The 27,607-nt window shown below is 45.8% G+C and overlaps 1 protein-coding gene across 1 annotated transcript in view; it reads left to right on the forward strand.

The window, feature by feature from the left end:
* The first annotated feature begins 248 nt into the window (after positions 1-248).
* LOC126152362 (uncharacterized transporter slc-17.2-like) overlaps positions 249-27,607 on the forward strand; it is a 426,481-nt gene continuing 399,122 nt past the window's right edge. The window contains exon 1 of the mRNA XM_049916002.1: positions 249-512. Within this exon, the coding sequence (XP_049771959.1) occupies positions 249-512 (264 nt within the window). The remainder of the gene's footprint in view (positions 513-27,607) is intronic.

Here is a 27,607-nt window from a genome sequence, read left to right on the forward strand (position 1 = left end):
AACAACATTTATAAACCGATGCCTTAGTTAAAATACATAAACCATTTTGAAAGTTGTAATTTATCGTCAGTAAACATATTTAATACCTGTGGGCTCGCCGAAACACCCCCTCAGGCATCCAAGTTAGAAAAAATACGCTTGGGCGTCCTAGGGTTAATGTACACGTTTGTAGCCAGTGGGTCTGGAAGGGCTACAGCTGCTGACCAGTGAGGGCGTTTGTGTTTGTTTACGTCAAGTTTACTGTTACGATGAACCTAGTGGTCCCAGGTTGGGTGTCTGCGTTGCAGGTGCCGCTGTCGGAGCCGGAGCGCGCGGCGTGGCGGCTGCGCGAGGCGTGGCTGTGCGGCGGCGCGCTGTCGCCGTTGCCCGCGGCGCTGCTGTCCTCGCGCCTGGGGCCGTCGCGAGTCGCCGGCGCCGCGCTGCTCGCCGCGGGCCTGCTGCAGCCGCTGACGCCGCTCGCCTGGCTCACCGCCTACCACTGGCTGCTCTGCGCCGCGCAGGGCTTCGCCGTGGTCAGTCACTCTGCTCTTAACTCCACTCACACCGACAACATACACTACTGGCTATTAAAACTTCTACACCGAGAAGAAATCCAGATGATAAACGGGTATTCATTGGACATATTATACTAGAACTGACATGTGATTACATTTTCACGCAATTTGGGTGCATAGATCCTGAGAAATCAGTACCCAGAACAAGCACCTCTGGCCGTAATAACGGCCTTCATACGCCTGGGCATTCAGTCTGCTTGGATGGCGTGTACAGGTACAGCTGCCCATGCAGCTTCAACACGATAACACAGTTCATCAAGAGTAGTGACTGGCGTATTGTGACGAGCCAGTTGGTCGGCCACCATTGAGCAGACGTTCTCAGTTGGTGAGAGATCTGGAGAGTATGCTGGCCAGGGCAGCAGTAGAACATTTTCTGTATCCAGTAAGGCCCGTACAGGAGCTGCAACATGCGGTCGTGCATTATCCTGCTGAAATGTAGCGTATCGCAGGGACCGAATGAGGGGTAGAGCCACGGGTCGTAACACATCTGAAATGTAACGCCCACTGTTCAGTGTGCCGTCAATGCGAGCAAGAGGTGACCGAGACGTGTAACCAATGGCACCCCATACCATCACGCCGGGTGATAACGCCAGTATGGCGATGATGCATACATGCTTCACCGCGATGTCGCCCAAACACGGATGCGACCATCATGATGCTGTATACAGAACCTGGATTCATCAGAAACAATTACGTTTTGCCATTCGTGCACCCAGGTTCGTCGTTGAGTACACCATCGCAGACGCTCCTGTCTGTGATGCAGCGTCAAGGGTAACCGCAGCCATGGTCACCGAGCTGACAGTCCACGCTGCTGCAAACGTCGTCGAACTGTTCGTGTAGATGGTTGTTGTCTTGTAAACGTCCTCATCTGTTGACTCAGGGATCGAGACGTGGCTGCACGATCCATTACAAACATGCGCATAAGATGCCTGTCATCTCGACTGCTAGTGATACGAGGCCGTTGGGATCCAGCACTGCGTTCCGTATTCTTTTCTTTTTTTTTTTTTTTTTTTTTTTACCCTCCTGTACCCACCGATTCCATATTCTGCTAACAGTCATTCCATCTCGACCAACGCGAGCAGCAGTGTCGCGATACGATAAACCGCAATCGCGATAGGCTACAATCGGACCTTTATCAAGTCGGAAACGTAAGGTACGCAATTCTCCTCCTTACACGAGGCGTCACAACAACGTTTCACCAGGCAACTGCTGTTTGTGTATGAGAAATCAGTTGGAAACTTTCCTCATGCCAGCACGTTGTAGGTGTCGCCACTGGCGCCAACCTTGTGTGACCGTTCTGAAAAGCTAATCATTTGCATATCATAACATCTTCTTCCTGTCGGTTAAATTTCGCGTCTGTAGCACGTCATCTTCGTGGTGCAGCAATTGTAATGGCCAGTAGTGTACAACCACGCTCCAGATGCTGAGAGGCATCAGCAGGAGACTGGGCTCTCCTTTCATATTATTACATAATTACCCATCTTGTAATCTGTGAACTAATTAACTAAAAAACTATTAAAACTACTAACAGGCTGAATATGGGGACTACGCCCCTCCGCTGTCCTTCACACATACACATCCCCAACCCACTCCTCCTTTGCTACGCAAATGTTGCATGGAGCTTCACGCTTCTCTGTAAGTTCAGTAAGTCCCTCCAGAGCCGGCCGCGGTGGTCTAGCGGTTCTAGGCGCTCAGTCCGGAACTGCGCCACTGCTACGGTCGTAGGTTCGAATCCTGCCTTGGGCATGGATGTGTGGGATGTCCTTAGGTTAGTTAGGTTTAACTAGTTCTAAGTTCTAGGGGACTGAGGACCACAGATGTTAAGTCCCATAGTGCTCAGAGCCATTTGAACCATTTGAAGTCCCTCCAGATCCTCAAACGCCACTCTCCCCGCGTCGCTTTCCACTTACCTTTCCCCACGAGGGTCCTTTATCAACTCATCAAATTACCACCTCTCCTTACTCACATTGAATAGCTCCAAAACCTACACCATCTGTAAACTCTACTCTGACAATCTTATGTGTTCCCTCTCCTGTACAATCGTAGCGTGCTGCTGCACTTCTACCTTCACATACCACCAACCCTTTACCTGCACACACTCCACATCCTTTCTCAAAAAACTTTCAGCTGTCTCCCTCTTCCAGACCATGAACTCTATCCCGACATACACCCATCCTATCAAGTCTAAATCCATCCAACCCTATCCACCACCCTCCAGGGCTCCCTCCTCCTCCATTCCTCCTACCACACCTCATCCTTTTCCCCTTCCCTGCCACCCACCACTCCCTTTTACTCTCCAATCTACAGCTCCCAATACCAGTTGCCCGCCCCTTTCAATTTGTCCCCCACAGCCATCCCTGTCTTTGTCGCCACCTCTTCCATTTTCTCCATCCTCCTCACCACCATTGCCCTATCTCCCTCTATATCCCCTTCTTTTCCTCTACAGATCACCATACCAGGGCAGGTCCTTTCACGATTATAGTGAAAATGCATTTTACTCCGTTTTTAATGGACAGTGTTTCTTCTGTCGTGTTCAGTTTTTTCGTGCTTTTTTCAATTTTTTCGTAATTAAATGTTTCGCAAGTGTTTTTAACTGTGCTGTCTGTCCACATGTTTATCACTGTTATAAAACCATTCATGAACATAGCATTTTATTATTTCTATTTCTCCCCTTCATCTCATCTTGAGAGGTGGCATGAGCCCCCTCTCATATTTCTGTCTTACGATTTTCCTCTCTAATTGCATGCAGTGAAAAGTCGCTATTCCTTCACACGCGGACTTCCCACGCAGCGTCTCTCGTCACCCGGGTGGTCCGGTGACAGACGGGCTATGCTGATCTGGAAAGCGTTAAGCCGACGGGTGTGAGGAAGTCGAGTGAATGCTTTGCAGACGCCGACATTGTCAAAAGACACGCCCGGAGGGGTCTGAAGTAGCGGCTGGGCTAGAGGTTCCGTTACTTCGCAGAAACTTAGCGAAAACACTTTCTGGCGGGCTACCAGCGAGGCGTGGGAATGACTTGTGTACCCAGGCAGTTGTGGCAGGAAAATTCCCGCGCTTTCTGCAAAATAGTAACTGTGATTGGCTTGCTCAGGGCATAGCTCCGTAATGTAGCAAAATCAGCGCAGAAATTGCAAGAATCTCCATTGGTGGAATGGTAGTGCTGCGGAAATAGAGTGGAATTTTCCGCCGGTTTTCGAGTTGCTGATTGGAACGTTTAACCACGGCCACTGTCGTGGGGGCGGGAATGTTGTGTGTTCGGCCTGTACGGGTGCTCTAGGCAGTCGGCTCTCGCCTTTCGGTCGAGGACGTCGAAGCAACCAGCCATCGCCTCCGGTACGCCAGATCGTGTTCTGGCAGTTAAGAAGACAGTTTGGTAATGAATGTCCGCAGCACCGGCAGATAGGGATTTTCCTAGGTGATAATCAGAGCTCAGCAGAGCGCGCCTGTTCGTCTTTTTCTAACTTTGTTCTGTCTTGAGTAGCAGCAATTAATGTTGGGTTAGCTGTGTGTCTCTCTTAAGATTTGAGTGGCAAGGAATTGGCTCCACATACCACTTCGTCTTAAACCTCACAATCTAGTCTAGGGACAACTTCACCTTCATAGCGTTTGTTTGAGTATCCAATTTGAGCCAATTTGATGTATTATAAATGTTTCATGTGTTTTTGTTTATTATTTTGTGTTTAGTCTTAATAAATCATATTGTTATTTTGGATAGAACTTTCATTCTGTTAATCGGTAGAGCAACCCATCATTTCTCACTACGTTAATGAAACCTTCCTTTATTTAACTTATTTATCAAATTAAATTATTGCAGGTGCCAAACTCTTTTCTACTCCACTTGCAGGGTTGATTACAGTCAGTTCGCGTATATTTTTTTTTACTAATCCATGTGCAACAGCAAAAGTCGGAGTTAGAATAGGGGGGGCTTAGAGCATCATTTACATATGGAGATTCTAGAAGAATTTAGTGTTAAATACACTGCTTGCCCCGGCACCTCGCAATCTTTTCAATTATTTTTAAATTAACAGTACATGTGTCTCCTTGTTTTAGCATCTATATTAGTAGTATGTTCGACTGGCTGAAGAGTGGGTTATTTGTACCGCTGCGATACCCCCCATCCCCTCGCCTACGTGAGGCGAAGGAGAATGAAATAAGAATAAAGAAAAAATGATAATTAACTCATGCTTACATTTTATCTAACTTGCGGAGATCAATCTGCAGTTGCATTTCATCTCCTGTCCGCCCCTGGTAGCTGAGTGGTCAGCGCGACGTAATGTCATACGTAACGGCTCGGGTCCGATTCCCGGCTGGGTCGAAGATTTTCTCCGCTCAGGGACTGGGTGTTGCGTTGTCCTTATCACCGTCATTTCATCCCCATCGACAAGCAAGTCCCAGAAGTGGCGTCAACTCGAAAGACTTGCACCAGGCGAACGGTCTACCCGACGGCAGGCCCTAGCCACACGGCATTTCCATTTCTTCATTCCAGTTGCATTTAGATCAATTGCTTGTACGTGAACCTGTCGCATTACTGTGACCGCCACCTATGTTCCACGTCAAAGTGCAATAACCACTCACAGATGACAGGTGGTAGCACTGGCAGTGGAGGGCATATAAAGCACAACGGGGGTCAGGAAACAGTACAGTCGTTGCAGTAATGTGAAAATGGAGCGATTTATCTGACGCCTAGAAGAGTATGATCATTGCCGTTCAGACCAAACGTGGAACCATTTCCGAAACGGCTAAGTTCGTAAACATGGATGGCAAAATGGAGCTATCCAAAACTGGCGCTAAGGCAGCTGTCGCTCACTGTAGGCCATAGACGACAGACCTGAATTATGCCTGTGGGCATGTGTACGGGTGAATAGACGTGCAACTGTTGAGCAGTTGACTACACCGATAAACCAAGGTGCTACCAGCTGTGTCTCCTCACCTACCGTTCAGCGAACGTTGCTATGTATGAGCTTCCACACTGGGCGTCTGGTTCATTCACCCATTCTGACAGCTGTTCATCGGCGATGAAGACTGGAATTTGCACGCCGATACAGCAACTGGACGTCCACTGAGTGGGCGAGAGGTGACCTTTTCAGATAATCATGTTTGATGCTCCATCGGACAGATGAAACCAAGCATCCTGCAACTAGGAGGCACCATTATGGTCTGCGGAATATTTTTGTGGCATTCTCTGGGCGATGTTGCCATTTTGGAGGGAACACTGGATCAACACAAGTATGCAACTATTCTTTGGGACCATGTTCGCCCCTCCATGCAGTTTACTTTCCCATGGCACGAAGGCACCTAGCAGCAGGGCAATGCAATGTGTCACATAGTTCTCATTGTACGAGGCGGAACCCAAAAGAAACCGGATTGTTGTCATAAAAAATTATTGATGAACCTTTTTACAAAATTACTTCAGTCACCTTCAAAATACTCTCCGTTACATGCGATGCACTTGTCAAGTCTCTTTTCCCACTGTTGGAAGCATGTTTGGAACTCTTCAAGTTTGATATTGTCCAGTGCCATTTACGATGCTGTTTCTACCGCCTCCACATCGTCATATCGCTCCCTTTTTAGCGTTTTTTTCATTCGTGGAAATAGGAAAAAGTCGCACGGGGCTAGGTCTGGCGAATACGGAGCGTGGGGAACGACAAACCACCTCTGAGATGCCAAATAGTGGGTCACTCGTAAGGCCGTGTGTGCTAGAGCGTTGTCGTGATGCAGAAACCAGCCACCTGATCGCCGAAGTTCCGGGCGTTTCCTCCTCACATCCTCTTGCAGACGCCTTAAAACATCCAAGTAAAAGTACTGATTAACAGTCTGGCGAGGGGGTACGAATTCCCGATGCACAATTCCACGAACATCAAAAAATACAATGATCATCGTCTTCACATTTGACCTTACTTGCCTTGCTTTTTTTGGTCTGGGAGAGTTGGGGGTCCTCCACTGGCTTGACGCTTGCTTGTTTTCTGGGTCATACCCGTAACACCAACTCTCATCCCCTGTAATGGCTTTGTTCAAGAAGTTTGGATCACTGTTTTCAAGTCCTGACACACATTCATGCGGATGGTTTTTTGCTCATGTGTGAGAAGGCGCGGAACAAATTTAGCAGCAACACGTCTCATGTGCAAATCCTCACTCAAAATCCGCTGGCACGAGCTCCAACTGATTTCTGTCTCCGCTGAAACTTGGTCGATCGTTTGGCGACGATCCTCGTTGATCTTTTGGCGGACCTTTTCAATGTTCTCCTCCTTTCGCGATGTTGAAGGGCGTCCAGAACGAGCCTGGTCTTCAACACACATCTCAACACGTTTAAAGCGCCCAAACGACTCGAAAACCTGTGTGCGGCTCATAGCGTCCTCCTAGAAAGCTTCCTGAACCATTTGGTGTGTCTCTGTTGCAGTTTTATTAAGCAGGAAACAAAATTTCACACACACTCTCTGTTCTTTTAAAGTTGCCATAACGACATCGCAGAGGTAACCCGCCAACAGTCAGAGAGACACAATACCACACTTGCACGTTCAGCTCTACACTGACGCCGTCTGCACAGCTGTTTCATGAAGGTCTCTACTAACACCATCTAGCGTGAGAACCCTGCATTACGTCTACGAGTGGCAGCGCCCTCTGAGTCTGGTTTCTTTTGGGTCTCCCCTCGTATGTGCGTGGTTCGAAGCATACCAGGATGAATTTACTGTACAACCCTGGCCAACAGACTCCCCGGATTTGAGCCCAATCAAAGATCTGTGAGATCGCCTCAACTGGGTTGTTCACACCATGGATCCTCACCCGAGAAACCTTGTGAAGCTGGCCACAGCACTGGAGTCAGCATGGCTTCACATCCCTGTGGGTACAGTCCAGGAACTCATTGATTTTCTTCCTGCACGTCTGACAGTGGTCTGCACTGCAAAATGTGGTTTTCAGGTTTTTGACATGCTTACTTTAATGTGAGTGGATAGTGTAGTGCATGCCTTTAGCATCATCTCCTGCGTGCTAGGTCCAGGGTCGTTTTGTGAGCTGTGGGAATGAGTGGAAAGGGGGAAATCGTCCTTCGTTCACCTGGAAGCTGCCCCAGAATGGAGACGTAAGTCGCCCTGAGAGTAGAGGCCTCACAAGGACAAACACATGCTAGCCAGCACATTACCTGGCACCAGAGTGAACACTATTGGACGAAGTCTCTGACGATACAAGAGAATTTCATCTGTGGAGGCGGGGGGACTCAAAAGAAATGCAGAGTAGAATAATGATTGCGTGTTGGTCCGGTCAGTTAATACTTTTCAGGGGTCACATTCCCGCTCTAGATACGTGCACGCCATTGTTTACAAAAGTTTCGAATTCCTGGAGTGCTGGCTGAAAACTGATCTATTGAGATTACGACTATCTATGCTGCGCGAGAAGCCACTTAGATCGATGTCTTGTTTTTTGCTCTAGGCGACGTCTTGTCTCCGAGCCTGGGAAAATTTTTGGGCGCGCATTTCTAGGACGCTGAGGTGTCGCCGATTGGATCATTCTAAAATTTACCCTAGGTGGGAGCAGTAGCGTTCTTGTTTGATTTTCAGTGAACGGAAGCTGAGGTGAGCCTTCCATTGGTGGAGAAGGTGCTTTCATTAAGGACCTTTCGTGCATACTCTGGACATAGAGAATTTCACACTGATACGTGGCAGAGGCAGAAGAACATTAGAGATGAAGTACATCTGGCCGTCTCGCAACTGATTGCTGCGGCTCCAATGGCGGCTCCAATGTGCGTCATGCAGTTGCAGTGCAGCACAACTGGTAAGCTGTATCCGCAGCATGGGGTTTTCAGTTTTAAGAGAAATTTAGGCGCAGTCGAAACATGGATTACATTCAGCTGGTAATCATTATTTCACATTTGGAAACATTCACGCGGCTCCGCAAAGATATATTGGGACATCTCGGTGACAGGGACTTCGTATAACATCGCTGATAGAATCGCGAAATCACTCGGCGCTGCTAGATTCAGACAGTGATTTCCATGGTTGTCATCCAAATCCAGTAGGTTTTCATCTGTTTATTCATCTCCTCCTCGTGCGGTCTTGCCACTCTTTTTGTACACTATGTGATCAAAAATATCCGGACACATGACTGAAAATAACTTACAAGTTCGTGGCGCCCTCCATCGGTAATGCTGGAATTCAATATGGTGTTGGCCCACCCTTGCACTGCGCCTACATAGGAAAAGAAATCCACTACTGTACAGCTTCACTCTTGATGAGAAACAGCTGGAGACGGCGCCTACCGTAAAATATCTAGGCGTAACTATCCAGAGCGACATTAAGTGGAATGACCATATAAAGCAGATAGTGGGAAAATCAGACACAAGACTCAGATTCATCGGAAAAATCTTAAGGAAATGTAACTAATCCACGAAATAAGTGGCTTATAAGGCGCTTGTTCGCTCGATTCTTGAGTACTGTTCATCTATCTGGGATCCCTATCAGATAGGACTGATAGAGGAGATAGAAAAGACCCAACGAAGAGCGGCACGATTCTTCACGGGTTCGTTTAGCTGGCGAGAGAGCGTTAGGGAGACGCTAAACAAACTCCACTGGCAGACGTTACAAGAGAGACGTTGTGCATCACGGAGAGATTTACTATTGAAATGGTTCAAATGGCTCTGAGCACTATGGGACTCAACTGCTGAGGTCATTAGTCCCCTAGAACTTAGAACTAGTTAAACCTAACTAACCTAAGGACATCACAAACATCCATGCCCGAGGCAGGATTCGAACCTGCGACCGTAGCGGTCTTGCGGTTCCAGACTGCAGCGCCTTTAACCGCACGGCCACTTCTGCCGGCTACTATTGAAATTTCGGGACAGAACTTTTCAGGAGGAGTCAGACAACATATTACTTCCCCCCACAAACATCTCGCGAATTGACCACGAGGAGAAAATTCGAGAAATTAGAGCCAATACAGAGGCTTGCAGACAATCATTCTTCCCACGCACTATTCCCGAGTGGACCAGGGTTGAAGGGATCAGATAGTGGTACCAAGAGTACCCTCCGCCACACACCATTAGGTGGCTTGCGGAGTATGATGTAGATGTAGACACGTAGGCATACGTTCAATCAGGTGCTGGAAGGTTTCTTGGGGAATGGCAGCCCATTCTTCACGGAGTGCTGCACTGAGGAGAAGTATCGATGTCGGTCGGTGTGGCCTGCCACGAAGTCGGAGTTACAAAATTCCCAAACGTGTTCTATAGGACTCAGCTCAGGACTCTGTACAGGCCAGTCCATTACAGGGATGTTATTGTCGTGTAAGCACTCCACCACACACCGTGCATTATGAACAGGAGCTCGATCGTGTTGAAAGTTGCAGTCGCCATCCTCGAATTGCGCTTTAACAGTGCGAAGCAAGAAGGTGCTTAAAACATCAATGTAGGCCTGTGTTGTGATTGTACCACGCAAAACAACAAGGGGTGCAAGCCCCCTCCACGTAAAACACGACCATACCATAACACCACCGCCTCCGAATTGTACTGTTGGCGCCACACACGCTGGCAGATGACGTTTCACCGGGTATTCGCCAAACCCACATCCTGCCATCGTATCGCCACATTTTCTGCCGTGATTCGTCACTCCACGCAAAGTTTTTCCACTGTTCAATCGTCCAATGTTAACGCTCCTTACACCAAGCGAGGCGTCTTTTGGCATTTACCAGCGTGATGTGTGGCTTATGAGCAGCCGCTCGGCCATGAAATCCAAGATTTTCTCACCTCCCGCCTGACTATCATAATACTTGCTGTGGATCCTGATGCAGTTTGGAATTTCTGTGTGACGATCTGGACAGATGTCTGCTATTACACATTACGACCCTCTCCGACAGTCGGCGGTCTCTTTCAGTCAACAGACGAGGTCGGACTATACGCTTTTGTGCTGTACGTGTCCCTTCACATTTCCACTTCACTATCACATCGGAAACAGTGCACCTAGGGATGTTTAGGACTGTGGAAATCTCGCGTACAGACGTGTGACACAAGTGACACTCAATCACCTGACCACGTTCAAAGTCCGTGAGTTCCGCGGAGTGCCCCACTCTGCTCTCTCATGATGTCTAATGACTATTAAGGTCGCTGATATGGAGTACCTGGCAGTAGGTGGCAGCATAAGGCACCTAATATGTAAAACGTATGTTTTTGGGGGTGTCCAGATACTTTTGATCACGTAGTGTATATCACATAACTTGATTAACATTTGTTTGTCGTAAAAATACGTCGTTATTCAATTTTATTTCGTGATGTCGAATTATTGTACCCTGCAGCGCTAATGTGCATTTAAGTAATAAATTCAAAGTTGAAACTGGACCTTGAATTTAATGTTAGTGCTTGGAATTTTTACCTCATATCATATTAGGTACTGTATATGAAGAATCCGAAACCATAACCCAATTACTTGGGTCTAACTTGATCTCATTTCGAAACTAGCGTTTCCACTGCGTAACACATTTGATGGGGGCCTTGTGGCTAACACAGTTCCAGGCAGAGCGGACTCCTTTTATCTGACATTCGTTCATACCTCAGGTAGTACCTTGTAGGCAACAGTGTACTTCTGACCATAGACGTCAGCGAATTGAAAACTGGAAATGGGAAACTCTGAAAGTGCCGAAATTTGATATTTACAGCACTCTTCCTGTAAACCGCCGAATGTGCCGTGGCTAATAACTTGAGATACAAGTTGTAATTACCAGAGAAGCCTCCTTGTACTTCAGAATACCTTCTCCAGATGCAAAAGTTCGTGACATAGGGAACGCTGATTTTGCCGATCGTGTCTGATCACGGTGGTAAACATATTGTACCCCTCCTTCTCTCTCGCTTTCCTACAAACACCAAACAATAATACATTTTACCTCATTTCAGTTGTTTTCGACGTGATTCGTTTGTGTCCAGTGTTTTATCATCCAAAAAAACGCAAGATTTGAAATATAAAGAATACTGAGTTAAGTATTCAAGGAAAACTATATGAAACAAGCAAAGAAAATGCAGATGCTAAGAAAGAACAACCACGACGTGATGTTAGTTGAAATCATTAGAATTTAACTTTGTACTGTACAGTGCTGTACTGAAAAACAGCATGGAAAATGAGATTGAGGAAAAGACGCAAGAGGAGCAGGTAGGTTTTTCATTTGAGCTATCTAATACGGATCATATTTTTAGCCTTAGACAAGTAGGTGAGAAGGTGTATTCTGAGGGTCAGGAAGTACACCTAATATTTGTGGATTCAGAATAAAGCGTGTGGTTCTGTACCCATCAACGAACAACAGGAAGGAATCGAGTACACAGGTGCAGAACCACAACAGATATTCCTAATTCAAATAATATACCACCAATTGTCTGGAGCATTCAAAGTTGGGAGAGAGCTATGTGAGACTCTCGAAATATTGAAAGGATTGTAGTCTGCAGTATATCGCCGACACTGTTTAAAATACGAGATGCATTCAAGTTCTAAGGCCTCCGATTTTTTTTCTAATAACTACTCACCCGAAATCGATGAAACTGGCGTTATTTCTTGACGTAATCGCCCTGCAGACGTACACATTTTTCACAACGCTGACGCCACGATTCCATGGCAGCGGCGAAGGCTTCTTTAGGAGTCTGTTTTGACCACTGGAAAATCGCTGAGGCCATAGCAGCACGGCTGGTGAATGTGCGGCCACGGAGAGTGTCTTTCATTGTTGGAAAAAGCCAAAAGTCACTAGGAGCCAGGTCAGGTGAGTAGGGAGCATGAGGAATCACTTCAAAGTTGTTATCACGAAGAAACTGTTGCGTAACGTTAGCTCGATGTGCGGGTGCGTTGCCTTGGTGAAACAGCACACGCGCAGCCCTTCCCGGACATTTTTGTTGCAGTGCAGAAAGAAATTTGTTCTTCAAAACATTTTTGTAGGATGCACATGTTACCGTAGTGCCCTTTGGAACGCAATGGGTAAGGATTACGACCTCGCTGTCCCAGAACATGGACACCATCATGTTTTCAGCACTGGCGGTTACCCGAAATTTTTTTGGTGGCGGTGAATCTGTGTGCTTCCATTGAGCTGACTGGCCCTTTGTTTCTGGATTGAAAAATGGCATCCACGTCTCATCCATTGTCACAACCGACGAAAAGGAAGTCCCATTCATGCTGTCTTTACGCGTCAACATTGCTTGGCAACATGCCACACGGGTAGCCCTGTGGTCGTCCGTCAGCATTCGTGGCACCCACCTGGATGACACTTTTCGCATTTGCAGGTCGTCATGCAGGGTTGTCTGCACAGAACCCACAAAAATGCCAACTCTGGAGGCGATCTGTTCAACAGTCTGAAACGTCCCCTTTGAACATTTATACAGGACTGTGCTTAAACTGACACACAATATTTTTTTAGCGCAACGCAATCTGACTTTCAGAAATCCCTACAAAGGAATGGCCCTGACTAACATTAACCTGTACCTTTCACAAATCACTTACCTCACCAAAAATCTTTTCTTTATTCGAACTACTGCAATACAGTGAGTGCCACTACTGCCAGCTAACTGAAAGATACAAACTACTGAGGGCACTAACTACTGATAGTCATAGTTAGCAAATGAAAGATTTTAATAGAGAACAAACAATGTATTTACTTTAATAGTCATAATATATATATATAGCAGTTCATGATATCCAGTCTTACAAATTTCAAAACTCCGCCATCTCTCTCCCCACATCCACCACTGCTGGCGGCTCACCTCCAACTGCGCAACGCTACGCGCTGTTCACATCCAGCTGCCGCTGCCCAACACTACAATGGCAGACAACAATGCAAACTAGCCACAGACTGCACACAGCACAGCCAGTGATTTTCATACAGAGCGCTACGTAACGTTGCCAATAAGAAAGTATAAACAGCCTACTTACAAGTCATTCGGCGATCCCCCAAAACAATTCTCTCCATTTTCTCGATCATGTCGTCAGACCGGCTTGTGTGAGCCCGAGGTTGTTTCAGTTTGTTGTCACACGATGTTCTGCCTTCATTAAACTGTCGCACCCACGAACGCACTTTCAACACATCCATAACTCCATCACCATATGTCTCCTTCAACTGTCGATGAATTTCAATTGGTTTCACACCACGCAAATTCAGAAAACGAATGATGGCACACTGCTCAAGTAAGGAAAACGTCGCCATTTTAAGTATTTAAAACAGTTCTCATTCTCGCCGCTGGCGGTAAAATTCCATCTGCCATACGGTGCTGCCATCTCTGGGACGTATTGACAATGAATGCGGCCTCATTTTAAAACAATGCGCATGTTTCTATCTCTTTCCAGTCCGGAGAAAAAAAATCGGAGGCCTTAGAACTTGAATGCACCTCGTATACTGTATATGCAGCATATATTGGAAAGGCGGAGTCCGTTATGCGAAGGTATGGGCATTCCTTTGCACCATGGTACTATCTACTCATTATTATTTGCCTATGATCAGATACTGGTGCTAGAAACAAGAGAGGATTTCAAATTTATGATGAAGAAATTAATGGAAGCATATGAACGAGGCGGACTTGGAATAGCGAAACAGAATATCTAGTAGAGGGAGGAGATGGAAGGAATATAGTACTGCTGCAAGGAACTATTAAAGCTGTAAAGCAGTTTAAATACTTAGGATAGATTAATCATTCCTCGGGACGCTGTGAAGCAGATGACGAAAGTTGCATCTGGGAAGTATCAAAAGAAACAGAGAAGAGGAATCTGCAAACAGTAATGAAAAGTATACTAACAATACGATGCAGAAGCATGGAACCTGCGGGAGTGGCAGAGAAGCAGGGTACAGGCAGTAGAGATGGATGGAATGGGGGGAGCCAGGATATCCACAACGGATCGGAGAAAAATGAGGAAATTAGGGAGATAATTGACATGGAACAAACGCTCGTGCAAAGAATTGAGAATAGAGCTCTTCAGTGGTACGGCCATCTACGGCAAATGGAGTAATGACGACGGCCAAAAGCAGTCCTGGAATGGTCGCCGCCAGGAAAGAGTAAGCGTAGGCGGCCGAGATTAACATGGAGAGTGGGAGTGGTTGGAATGATGAGGAATACAGATCTGAAAGAGGAAGACAGTCGCGACCATGAAAGCTGACGAGTGGGAATGCAGGGAAACTGCTGAAGAGTGTAGTAGCCCTTAAAAGTAAGTATTGTGCGACATACTGAAATAAAACAAAATTAAGTATAATTTTAGAATTCAAACTGCATGTTCTTGCAGTACTAGTAAATATTCTTCACCTTTCACTGAGAAAAAAATTAAGTGCTAACATAAAGAGTAAACCTGTTAGCCATGTCCAAATTGCTTAAAATGAAAGACAGGGAATTGTATTTCTCATTGTGTAAGTGCTGTCAAAAATTATTACATGTTTAAGACACTTTTTCAGTTAGAGGTTACAAACCATGTGAAACTATCATAATTTGCATTCCTTCGAATAAAATGATTTGTAATGAAGAACTATCGGTGTCTTCCCATTTTCGTACACTCTGACATTCAGCACTTTCGGTGTTTCCCATTTCCAGTTTATAATTTATCCATGAGCGAACAAAATTTCAAAAATTGGGTCAAATGGCTCTGAGCACTATGGGACTTAACATCTCAGGTCATCAGTCTCCGGCAACTTAGAACTACTTAACCCTAACTAACCTATGGACATCACACACATCCATGCCCGAGGCAGGATTCGAACCTGCGACCGTAGCAGCAGCGCGGTTCCGAACTGAAGCCCCTAGAACCGCTCGTCCACTGTGACCGGCCCTCGTCGGTTATTCTATCTTTTTCTCATGGTCACCTCCCTCTTGGCAGAACCCTACCAGAGATCCGAATGGGATACTATCGAAATCTTTTGCCAATGCAGAGATCATCATGATACGTTTTCCATTACAAGCCTCATGTCTTCTGGATACAAATTATGTGTCTTTAATGAAGTAGTTTCCTTAACCTTATACGTCATCACTGCTGATTTCCGTGCCTTTTAGGGGCAGATTCGCACACCAAGGACAAGAGAGTGCAATGATCCTTAGTACGCTCCTCTATCCCTATTGAAAAGGCTTTTGGCAGAACGATGGTGATTTCTTATGCTTGAAGTCTTCTGCCGCCATTACGGATGATTTTATGCAAAATTTAAGCAGTGGCTGGGTATGAACTCGGGTCGAACCATGGAATGTTAGAAGTTGGAACATAGCAAGAAAGTTAGAACACCTGGGAAATGCAAAGGCTCAATTTACTCGCAGATATCGTGGGGGTCAATGAAGTGAAATGGATAGGCGATATGGATTCTGTTCACAAGAATATAGAGTTAATAGCAGCAGAAAATGGTATAACGGGAGTAGAATTCGCTGTGAACAGGAAAGTAGGGCAGGGAGTGAGCTACTGTGCACAGTTCAGTGATAGGGCTATTTCCATCATATTCGACATCAAACCGGTTCTGACATAGGTAGTTCCAGGTACAGATGGCGACGTCGCAAGCAGAAGATGAGATGTCGAAATACAGAAAGTGTATGAGGATATTGAGGGAGTAATACTATATGTAAAAGGACATGAAAATTTAATAATAAAGGTGAATTTGAAATTGACTGTAGGGGAAAGAATTGTAGAAAGAGTTATAGGAGAATATGGTCTTGGAACTAGGAATGAGAGAGAAGAAAGAGTAATTGAGTTCTACAATAAATTTCAAATTATAATTGCGAATACTCTATTCAAGGATCGCAGGATGAGGAAGATATACAGTTGGAAAAGACAGGGAAACATGGAAAAATTCCAACTGGACTAGATCATGATCAGACGAGATTTCGAAATCAGATAGTTTGGATTGTAAGGTGCACCCCACCCAGCGCACCCCACTCAGATCACACGTCAGTGATGATAAAGAATAGACTGAAGTTAAAGAGAATCATCTGGAACAGTCAGTGTGGAATGAAGTGGAACACTGAAGTACTGAGACATGATGAGACACGTTTGAAGTCCGCTAGGGATGTGGATAAGCTGATGAGGAATACCAGAACAGGCAGTTCTGTTGAAGAGGAGTGAACATCTACAAAAAGAGCAATCACAGATGTAGGACAAACAAAAGTACAAGAAAGGTAACTGTGCAGAAACGCTGTGACACGTTTCCTAGCCTTAAAGGGGAATAAAGAATGTAAATTAGCCTTCCAAATTAACAAAAATGGAGGAAAGTGCCATTAGATGGCAGTCGCGAGCGTGTTGTCGCCCGCAACACGGACGGCGCAGCGCGATGAAACTGCAACGCTCCGTGCCGAGTTCAGCGCGAAGCGGCTAGTATAAATTAAAAAATAAAACATGGACTACCATCAGTAACGTGAAAGAAGCGAGGCCTGGGTCCGACTGGTGTAGGTCGCACAAAGACGTCACTGTTCGTGGACGGCCGGCCGAATCATTCTTTGCGTCACTCGCGTGAAAACTGCGTCAAGATGCAAATGAAATGATCGGTGCACCGATCTCACGGACGTGGAGCGATATACGCGGCTTGAAATTAATGACTGAACACGAGAAGTGTTCGGCCACAATGGGTCGTCGGCGCCCCTTTTCCAGCCGTGATCGTCTGAAAAACATAAATCATAAAATACTAATAACGAAGTGACATGGAGGGTTGAAATAAAGAAATGAAAATCATAGTAAAGTTAACTCTGACTATATTATAAGCACTTAAGGTACATTTTAATATTGATTCATACAGAGAGTCATGACGATGCGTCCGTACCTAATCATCTACATCTACATCTACATCCATGCTCCGCAAGCCACCTGACGGCGTGTGGCGGAGGGTACCTTGAGTACCTCTATCGGTTCTCCCTTCTATTCCAGTCTCGTATTGTTCGTGGAAAGGAGGGTTGTCGGTATGCCTCTGTGTGGGCTCTAATCCCTCTGATTTTACCGTCATGGTCTCTTCGCGAGATATACGTAGGAGGGAGGAGGGAGCAATATACTGCTTGACTCCTCGGTGAAAGTATGTTCTCGAAAATTCAACAAAAGCCCGTACTGAGCTACTGAGCGTTTCTCCTGCAGAGTCTTCCACTGGAGTTTATCTATCATCTCCGTAACGCTTTCGCGATTACTAAATGATCCTGTAACGAAGCGCGCTGCTCTCCGTTGGATCATCTCTATCTCTTCTCTCAACCCTATCTGGTACGGATCCGACACTGGTAAGCAGTATTCAAGCAGCGGGCGAATAATTGTACTGTTACCTACTTCCTTTGTTTTCGGATTGCATTTCCTTAGGATTCTTCCAATGAATCTCAGTCTGGCATCTGCTTTACCGACGACCAACTTTATATGATCATTCCATTTTAAATCACTCCTAATGCGTACTCCCAGATAATTTATGGAATTAACTGCTTCCAGTTGCTGACCCGCTTTCTATGTATCCGCAGCACATTACACTTGCCTACATTGAGATTAAATTGCCATTCCCTGCACCAAGCGTCAATTCGCTGCAGATCCTCCTGCATTTCAGTACAATTTATCATTGTCACAACCTCTCGATATACCACAGCATCATCCGCAAAAAGCCTCAGTGAACTTCCGATGTTATCCACAAGGTCATTTATGTACTATGATTGTCGGAAGGGCAGACTCAGCATACAGGAAAGTCAAAACAACCTTTGGTGACATTAAAAGCAACGGTGGTAACATTAAGAGTGCAACGGGAATTCCACTGTTAAATGCAGAGGAGAGAGCAGATAGGTGGAAAGAATACATTGAAAGCCTCTATGAGGGTGAAGATTTGTCTGGTGTGATAGAAGAAGAAACAAGAGTCGATTTAGAAGAGATAGGGGATCCAGTATTAGAATTGGAATTTAAAAGAGCTTTGGAGGACTTACGGTCAAATAAAGCAGAAGTGATAGATGACATTCCATCAGAATTTCTAAAATCATTGGGGGAAGTGGCAACAAAACGACTATTGACGTTGGTGTGTAGAATATATGAGTCTGGCGATATACCACCTGACTTTCGGAAAAGCATCATCCACACAATTCCGAAGACGGCAAGAGCTGACAAGTGCGAGAATTATCGCACAATCAGCTTAACAGCTCATGCATCGAAGCTGCTTACAAGAATAATATACAGAAGAATGGAAAAGAAAATTGAGAATGCGCTAGGTGACTATCAGTTTGGCTTTAGGAAAAGTAAAGGGACGAGAGAGGCAATTCTGACGTTACGGCTAATAATGGAAGCAAGGCTAAATAAAAATCAAGACACTTTCATAGGATTTGTCGAGCTGGAAAAAGCGTTCGACAATCTAAAATGGTGCAAGCTGTTCGAGATTCTGAAAAAAGCAGGGGTAAGCTATAGGGAGAGACGGGTCATATACAATATGTACAACAACCAAGAGTGGACGATCAAGAACGAAGTGCTCGTATTAAGAAGGGTGTAAGACAAGGCTGTAGCCTTTCGCCCCTACTCTACAATCTGTACATCGAGGAAGCAATGATGGAAATAAAAGAAAGGTTCAGGAGTGGAATTAAAATACAAGGTGAAAGGATATCAATGATACGATTCGCTGATGACATTGCTATCCTGAGTGAAAGAGAAGAAGAATTAAATGATCTGCTGAACGGAATGAACAGTCTAATAAGTACACAGTATGGTTTGAGAGTAAATCGGAGAAAGACGAAGGTAATGAGAAGTAGTAGAAATGAGAACAGCGAGAAACTTAACATCAGGATTGATGGTCACGAAGTCAATGAAGTTAAGGAATTCTGCTACCTAGGCAGTAAAATAATCAATGACGGACGGAGCAAGGAGGACATCAAAAGCAGACTCGCTATGGCAAAAAAGGCATTTCTGGCCAAGAGAAGTCTACTAATATCAAATACCGGCCTTAATTTGAGGAAGAAATTTCTGAGGATGTACGTCTGGAGTACAGCATTGTATGGTAGTGAAACATGGACTGTGGGAAAACCGGAACAGAAGAGAATCGAAGCATTTGAGATGTGGTGCTATAGACGAATGTTGAAAATTAGGTGGACTGACAAGGTAAGGAATGAGGAGGTTCTACGCAGAATCGGAGAGGAAAGGAATATGTGGAAAACACTGATAAGGAGAAGGGACAGGATGATAGGACATCGTCTAAGACATGAGGGAATGACTTCCATGGTACTAGAGGGAGCTGTAGAGGTCAAAAAAGACTATAGAGGAAGACAGAGATTGGAATAAGTCAAGCAAATAATTGAGGACGTAGGTTGCAAGTGCTACTCTGAGATGAAGAGGTTAGCACAGGAAAGGAATTCGTGGCGGGCCGCATCAAACCAGTCAGTAGACTGATGACCAAAAAAAAAAACTCTGACCGACGTGGCTTTCACAACTACACTGAGCCAACTGCCTGCCGGTCTTTGACAGTGTTCCTATTTATAGCCTTCAAAGAGATCAACAAATTATCTCTTTCTTTAGAGTCAATTAAATTGTTATTAAATGAATTATTTATATGAAATAGTTACGAATGATTCTGGTGCTCAGGTGTTTAGATTAAAAGCATAAATGGTGCATTTCTATGTAGATGAAGAAAAATAGCAACGGTCCTACGACACTCGCCGCGGGGCTGCTGCAGCCGCTGGCTCCGCTCGCCTGGCTCACCGCCTACCACTGGCTGCTCTGCGCCGCACAGGGCTTCGCAGTGCTCAGTCTCTCTGCTCTTAACTCTACTCAAACATACACTACTGGCCATTAAAATTGCCACACCAAGAAGAAATGCAGACGATAAACGGGTATTCATTGGACATATTATACTAGAACTGACATGTGATTACATTTTCACGCAGTTTGTGTGCATAGATCCTGAGAAATCAGTACCCAGAACAACCACCTCTGGCCGTAATAACGGCCTTCATACGCCTGGGCACTGAGTCAAACACAGCCTGGATGGCGTGTACAGGTACAGCTGCCCATGCAGCTTCTACACCATACTACAGTTCGTCAAGAGTAGTGACGGTATTGTGAGGAGCCAGTTGCTCGACCACCATTGATCACACGTTTTCAGTTGGTGAGAGACCTGGAGAATGTGCTCGCCAGGGCAGCATTCGAACATTTTCTGTATCCAGAAAGGCCCGTACAGGACCTGCAACATGTGCTCGTGCATTATCCTGCTGAAATGTAGGGTTTCGCAGGGATCGAATGAGGGGTAGAGCCACGGGTCGTAACACATCTGAAATGTAACGTCCACTGTTGAAAGTGCCGTCAATGCGAACAAGAGGTGACCGAGACGTGTAAACAATGGCACCCCATACCATCACGCCGGATCATACGCCAGTATGGCGATGACGAATACACGCTTCACCGTGATGTCGCCAAACACGGATGCGACCATCATGATGCTGTAAACAGAACCTGGATTCATCCGGAAAAATGACGTTTTGCCATTCGTGCACCCAGGTTCGTCGTTGAGTACACCATCGCAGGCGCTCCTGTCTGGGATGCAGCGTCAACGGTAACCGCAGCCATGGTCTCCGAGCTGATAGTCCATGCTGCTGCAAACGTCGTCGAACTGTTCGTGCAGATGGTTGTTGTCTTGCAAACGTTCCCATCTGTTGAGTCAGGGATTGAGACGTGGCTTCACGATCCGTTACAAAATGGTTCAAATAGCTCTGATAAGCACTATAGGACTTAACTGCTGAGGTCATCATTCCCCTAGAACTTAGAACTACTTAAACCTAACTAACCATAACATCTTCTTTCTGTCGGTTAAATTTCGCGTCTGTAGCACGTGGTCTTCGTGGCGTAGCAATTTTAATGGCCAGTAGTGTTCAACCACGCTCCAGAAGCTGAGAGGCATCAGCAGAAGGCTGGGCTATTTCGTCTCATATTATTACATAATTACCCATATAGTAATTTGTGAGCAAGGAACTACTACAACTACTAACAGGCTGAAGATGGGGACTACGCCCCTCCACTGTCTTTCACACGTACACATCCCCAACCCATCCCTCCTTTGCTATGCAAATGTTGCACGGATCTCCACCCGTCTCTGTAAGTTCTGTAAGTCCCTATAGATCTTCAAACGCCACTCTTTCCGCCACGCTTTCCACTTACCTTCCCCCACGAGGGTCATTTACCAACTCATCAAATTAACACCTCTCCTTACTCACAATGTACACCTCAGAATAACCTACACCATCTGTAAACTCGACTCTGGCAATCGTAGTGTGCTCCCTCTCCTGTCCAATCCTAGTCTGCTGCTGCACCTCTACCTACACATACCACCAACCCCTTACTTGCACGCCCTCCACATCCTCTCCCAAAAAAATTTCAGCTGTCTCCCTCTGCCAGACCATGAACTCCACCTCGTCACACACCTATCCTATCAACTCTAAATCCATCCAACCCTATCCACCACCCTCCGGGGCTCCCTCGTCCTCCTTTCCGCCAAACACACTTCATCCTTGTCCCCTTCCCTGCCACCCACCACCCCCTTTTACTCCCCAATCTACAGCTCAAAATACCAGTTGCCCCTCTCAACTTGTTCCCCACAGCCAGCCCTGTCTTTGTCGCCTCCTCTTCCAATTTCTCCAACCTCCTCACCACCACCGCCCCATCTCCCTCCATATCCCCTTCTTTTCCTCTACAAACCACCATACCAGGGCAGGTACTATTCCGATTATAGTGAAAGTGCATTTTACTCCGTTCTTAATTCACAGTGTCTTTTCTGTCATGTTCAGTTTTTTCCAGTGCTTTTTTTTCAGTTATTTTCGTGTTCAAATGTTTCTCAAATGAATTTAACTGAGCAGTCTGTCCACATGTTTATAACTGTTTTTAAAACGATTCATGAAGATAGCATCTTATTATTTGTATTTCTCCCATTCATCTCATCTTTTCAATTATTTTTAAATTAACAGTACATGTGTCTTCCTGTTTTTTAGCATCTATGTTAGTAGTACATTCCACCGGCTGAAGAGTGGGTTATTTGTACCGCTGCCAGACCCCCCAATCCCCTCGCCTACGTGAGGCGGAGGAGAACGAAACAATAAAGAAAAAATGATAATTAACTCATGCTTACGTTTCGACTGGCTTGCGTAGATCAATAAATGATTACACGATCAATCTGCAGTTTCCCTTCATCTCCTCATTCCAGTTACATTTAGATCAATTGCTTATACATGATCCTGGCACATTACTGTGAGCGCCCCATGTTCCACGTCAACGTGCAATAACCACTCACAGATGACAGGTGGTAGCACTGGCAGTGGAGGGCATATAAAGCACAACGTGGGAGTAAGGGAACAGTACAGTCATTGTCGTAATGTGAAAATGAAGCGATTTATCGGCGCCTATAAGGATATGAACATTGCCTTTCAGACCAAGGGTGGAACCATTTCCGAAACGGCTAAGTTTGAAAACATGGATGGCAAAATTGAACTATCCAAAATCGGCGCTAAGGCAGCTGTCGTGCACCGTAGGCCATAGATGATAAGGATGAATTATGCCTGTAAGGATGTGTACGGGTGAATAGACGAGCAACTGTGGAGCAGTTGACCATGTAAATGAACCTAGGTGCTGTGTATGAGGTTCCGCACTGGGCGACTGGTTCAGGCACCCATGCTGACAGCTGTTCATTGGCGGTGAAGACTGGAATTTGCACTCCGATACAGCAACTGGACATTCACTGAGTGGGCGACAGGTGACCTTTTCAGATAATCGTGTTTTATGCTCCGTCGGACAGATGGCCATTGGCGTGTAGGAAGTGAAAAATCTGAAAGCAAACATCCTGTAACCAGGAGGGAGCGTTATGGTCTGCAGAATGTTTTCATAGCATTCTCTGGATGATGTTGCCATTATGGAGGGAACAAGTATGCATCTGTTCTTTGGTACCATGTTCGTCCTTACAAGCAGTCTACCTTTCCATGGCACAAAGGCATGTTGCAACAGGACAATGCAGTGTATCACATAGCTCTCAGTGTAAGTGCGTCGTCTGAAGCATAGCTGGGCGAGTTTACTGTACTCCCCTGGCCAACAAAATCTCTGGATTTAAGCCCAATCGAAGGTCTGTGGGGCCACCTCAATTGAATTGTCCACACCATGGACCCTTGATCGAGAAACCTAGCGCAGCTGGCCACAGCACTGGAGTCAGCAAGGCTTCACATCCCTATGGATACATTCCAGAAAGTCATTCACTCTCTTCCTGCACGTCTCACAGCAGCCCACACAGCAAAAGGTGGTTTTTTAGGCTTTTGACAGATGGTTACATTAATGTCAGTGGGTAGTGTAGTGCACGTCTTTAGCATCATCACCTGCATGCTAGATGGCACTCACTCCATCTTCAGGCCACGAGTGGCCTACCGGGACCATCCGACCGCCGTGTCATCCTCAGTCGAGGATGCGGATAGGAGGGGCGTGTGGTCAGCACACCGCTCTCCCGGTTGTTATGATAGCATTTTTGACTGAAGCCGCTGTAATTCGGTCGAGTAGCTCCTCAAGTGGCATCACGAAGCTGAGTGCACCCCGAAATATGGCAACAGCGCATGGCGGCCTGGATGGTCACCCATCCAAGTGCCGACCACGCCCGACAGCGCTTAACTTCGGTGATCTGACGGAAAGCAGTGCTACCACTGCGGCAAGGCCGTTGCCACATGCTAGTAGGGTCGTTGTCTAATCGGTGGGTATGAGTGGAAAGGAGGAAGTCGACCCTTGTTTACCTGGAAGCTGGCCTTGAAGACGGATTACAATCCCCCTGAGAGCAGAGGCCATGGATGGACAAGCACATGCTAGCCAGAACATTACCTGGCACCAGAGCGAACACTATCACGCGAACTCTCTGACCATACACGAGAATTTCGTCTGTGGAGGTGGGGGATTCAAGAGAAATGCAGAATAAAACAATGATTGCATTTCTATCCGGTTAATACTTTTCAGAGGTCACATTCCCGCTCTAGATACTGCAGGCCAATATTTGCTAAGACTTCGCATTCCTGGAGTGCTGGCTGAAAACTGAGCTTTTGAGATTACGACTATATATATTGCATGAGAAGCCACTTAGATCGCTGCCTTGTTTTCTGCTCTAGGGGTGCAGGCGCTGCCTTGTCTCCGAGCCTGGAGAAATTTTTAGGCGCTCACTTCTTGGGCGCTGTAGTGTCGCCGATTGGGTCATTAAAATTTACCGTAGTTGGGAGCAGTAGCGTACTCATTAAATTTTCATTGGACGGAAGCTGTGGCGACAGTCCTATTGTTGGGGAAGGCGATAAGAATTGTAATACAGAGCTCTGGAACGACTGAGCAAAGATACGGGGAACTTTAGGATAGAAACTCTTGGAGTGAAGCCTTCTGGGGTTTTGCTTTCATTCAGGACCTTTCACGGATACTCAAGACATAGAAAATTTCACACTGATGAGTTCCAGAGGCAGAAGGACATTGGAGATGGTCCTCTCGCAACTGATGTCTGCAGCTCCACTGGCGGTGACAATGTGCGTCATGCAGTTGCAGTCCGCCACAACTGGTAAGCTGTATTGGCGGCATGGGGTTTTCAGTCTTCAGAGAGATTTAGGCGCAATCGGAACATGGATTACATGCAACTGGTAATCATTATTTCACATTTGAAAACATTCTAGGGGCTCCCCAAAGATCTATTGGGATATCCGGTGACAGGGACTTCGTATAACATCGCTGACAGAACCGCGTAGTCACTCAGGCAGCTAGCTTCAGACAGTAATTTCCATGGCTGTCATCCAAATCCAGTAGGTTTTCATCTATTTACTCATATGCTCCTCGTGAGGTTTTCCCACCCTTCTGGTACACTATGTGATCAAAAGTATCCGGACACCTGGTTGAAAATAACTTGCAAGTTCATGGCGCCCTCCATCGGTAATGCTGGAATTCAGCATGCTGTTGGCCCACCCTTAGCCTTGATGACAGCTACCACTCTCGCAGGCATACGTTCAGTCAGGTGCTGCAAGGTTTCTTGGGATATGACAGCCCATTCTCCACAGAGTGCTGCACTGAGGAGAGGTATCGATGTTGGTCGGCGAGGCCTAGCACGAAGTCGGCATTCCAAAACATTCCGAAGATGTTCTGTAGGATTTACGCCAGGACTCTGTGCAGGCCACTGCATTACACGGATGTTATTGTCGTGTAACCACTCCGCCATAGCCCGTGCATTATGAACAGACGTTCGATCGTGTTGAAAGATGCGATCGCCGTCCCCAAATTGCTCTTCAACAGTGGGAAGCAAGAAGGTGCTCAAAACATCAGTTAGGTGTGTGCTGTGGTAGTGCCACGCAAAACAACAAGGGGTGCAAGCCCCCTCCATGAAAAACACGACCTCACCGTAACGCCACTGCCTCCGAATTTTATTGTTGGCACTACGCACGCTGGCAGATGACGTTTCACTGGTATTCGCCATACCCACACCCTGCCATCGGATCGCCACATTGTGTACCTTGATTCGTCACTCCACACAGCGTTTTCCACTGTTAAGCCGTCTAATGTTTACTCTTCTTATACCAAGCGAGGTGTCATTTGGAATTTACCGGCGTGATGTGTGGCTTATGAGCAGCGGCTCGACCATGAAATCCAAGTTTTCTCACCTCCCGCCTAATTGTCACAGTACTTGCAGTGGATCCTAATGCAGTTTGGAATTCCTGTGTGATGGCCTGGATTGATGTCTGCCTATTACACATGACAACCCTCTTCAACAGTCGGCGGTCTCTGTCAGTCAACAGACGAGGTCGGCCTGTACGCTTTTGTGCTGTATATGTCTCTTCATGTTTCCATTTCACTATCACATCGAAAAAACTGGATCAAGGAATGTTTAGCAGCGTGGAAATCCCGCGTACAGATTTATGACACAAGTGACACTCAATCACCTGACCACGTTCAAAGTCCGTGAGTTCCACAGAGTGCCCACTCTGCTCTCTCACGATGTCTAATGACTACTGAGGTCGTTAATATGGAGTACCTGGCAGTAGGTGGCAGCACAATGCACCTAATACGAAAATCGTATGTTTGTGGTGGTGTCCGCATACTTTTGACCACGTAGTGTATGTCATATAACTTGGTTAATACTTGTTTGTCGTAGAAATACGTCTTTATCCAATTTTATTTCGTAATGTCGAATTATTGTAACCCGCAGCGCTCATGTGAATTTAAGTAATAAATACAAAGTTGAAACTGGATCTTGAATTTAATGTTAGTGCTTGGAATTTTTAGCCCACATCACATTAGGTACTGTATATGCAGAAACAGAAACCACAACCCAATTACTTGGGTCTAGCTTGATCTCATTTCGAAACTAGCGTTTCCACTGCGTAACACATTTGATGGGGGCCTTGTGACTCACACAGTTCCAGGCAGAGCGGACTCCTTTTATCTGACATTCTTCATTCCTCAGGTACGCAACAGTGTACTTCTGACCATAGGAGTCAGCAAAAATTGAAAATTGGAAATGGGAAACCCTGAAAGTGCCGAAATTGGATATTTACAGCACTCTTCCTGTAAACCGCTGAATGTGCCGTGGCTAATAACTTGAGATACAAGTTGTAATTACCAGAGAAGCCTCCTTGTACTTCAGAATACCTTCTTTAGATGTAAAAGTTCATGGCATAGGGGACACTGATTGTGCCGAACGTATCTGATCACAGTGGTAAACATGTTGTACCCCTTCTTCTATCTCGCTTTCTTACAAACACCAAGCAATAATACATTTTATCTCATTTCAGCTATTTTCGACGTGAATCTTTTGTGTCCAATGATTTATGATTGAAAGAAAACGCAAGATTAGAAATATAAATAAGAATACTGAATTAAGAATGCAAGGAAAACTATATGAAACAAACAACGAAAATGCTGTTGCTAAGAACGAACAATCACAGCATGATGTTAGTTGAAATCATTAGAATTCAACTTTGTACTGTGCAGCGCTGTACTAAAAACAGTATGGAAAATGAAATTGAGGGAAAGACGCGACAGGAGCAGGCAGGTTTTGCAGTTGAACCATCTTATACAGATCATATTTTTAGCCTTAGACAAGTAAGTGAGAAGGTGTATACTGAGGGTCAAGAAGTACACCTAATCTTCACTGCCCCTGAGGAATACAGCTGAGAATTGTCTTGAAGA

The sequence above is a fragment of the Schistocerca cancellata genome, chromosome 2, assembly GCF_023864275.1.
Source record: "Schistocerca cancellata isolate TAMUIC-IGC-003103 chromosome 2, iqSchCanc2.1, whole genome shotgun sequence".
NCBI lineage: Eukaryota > Metazoa > Arthropoda > Insecta > Orthoptera > Acrididae > Schistocerca > Schistocerca cancellata.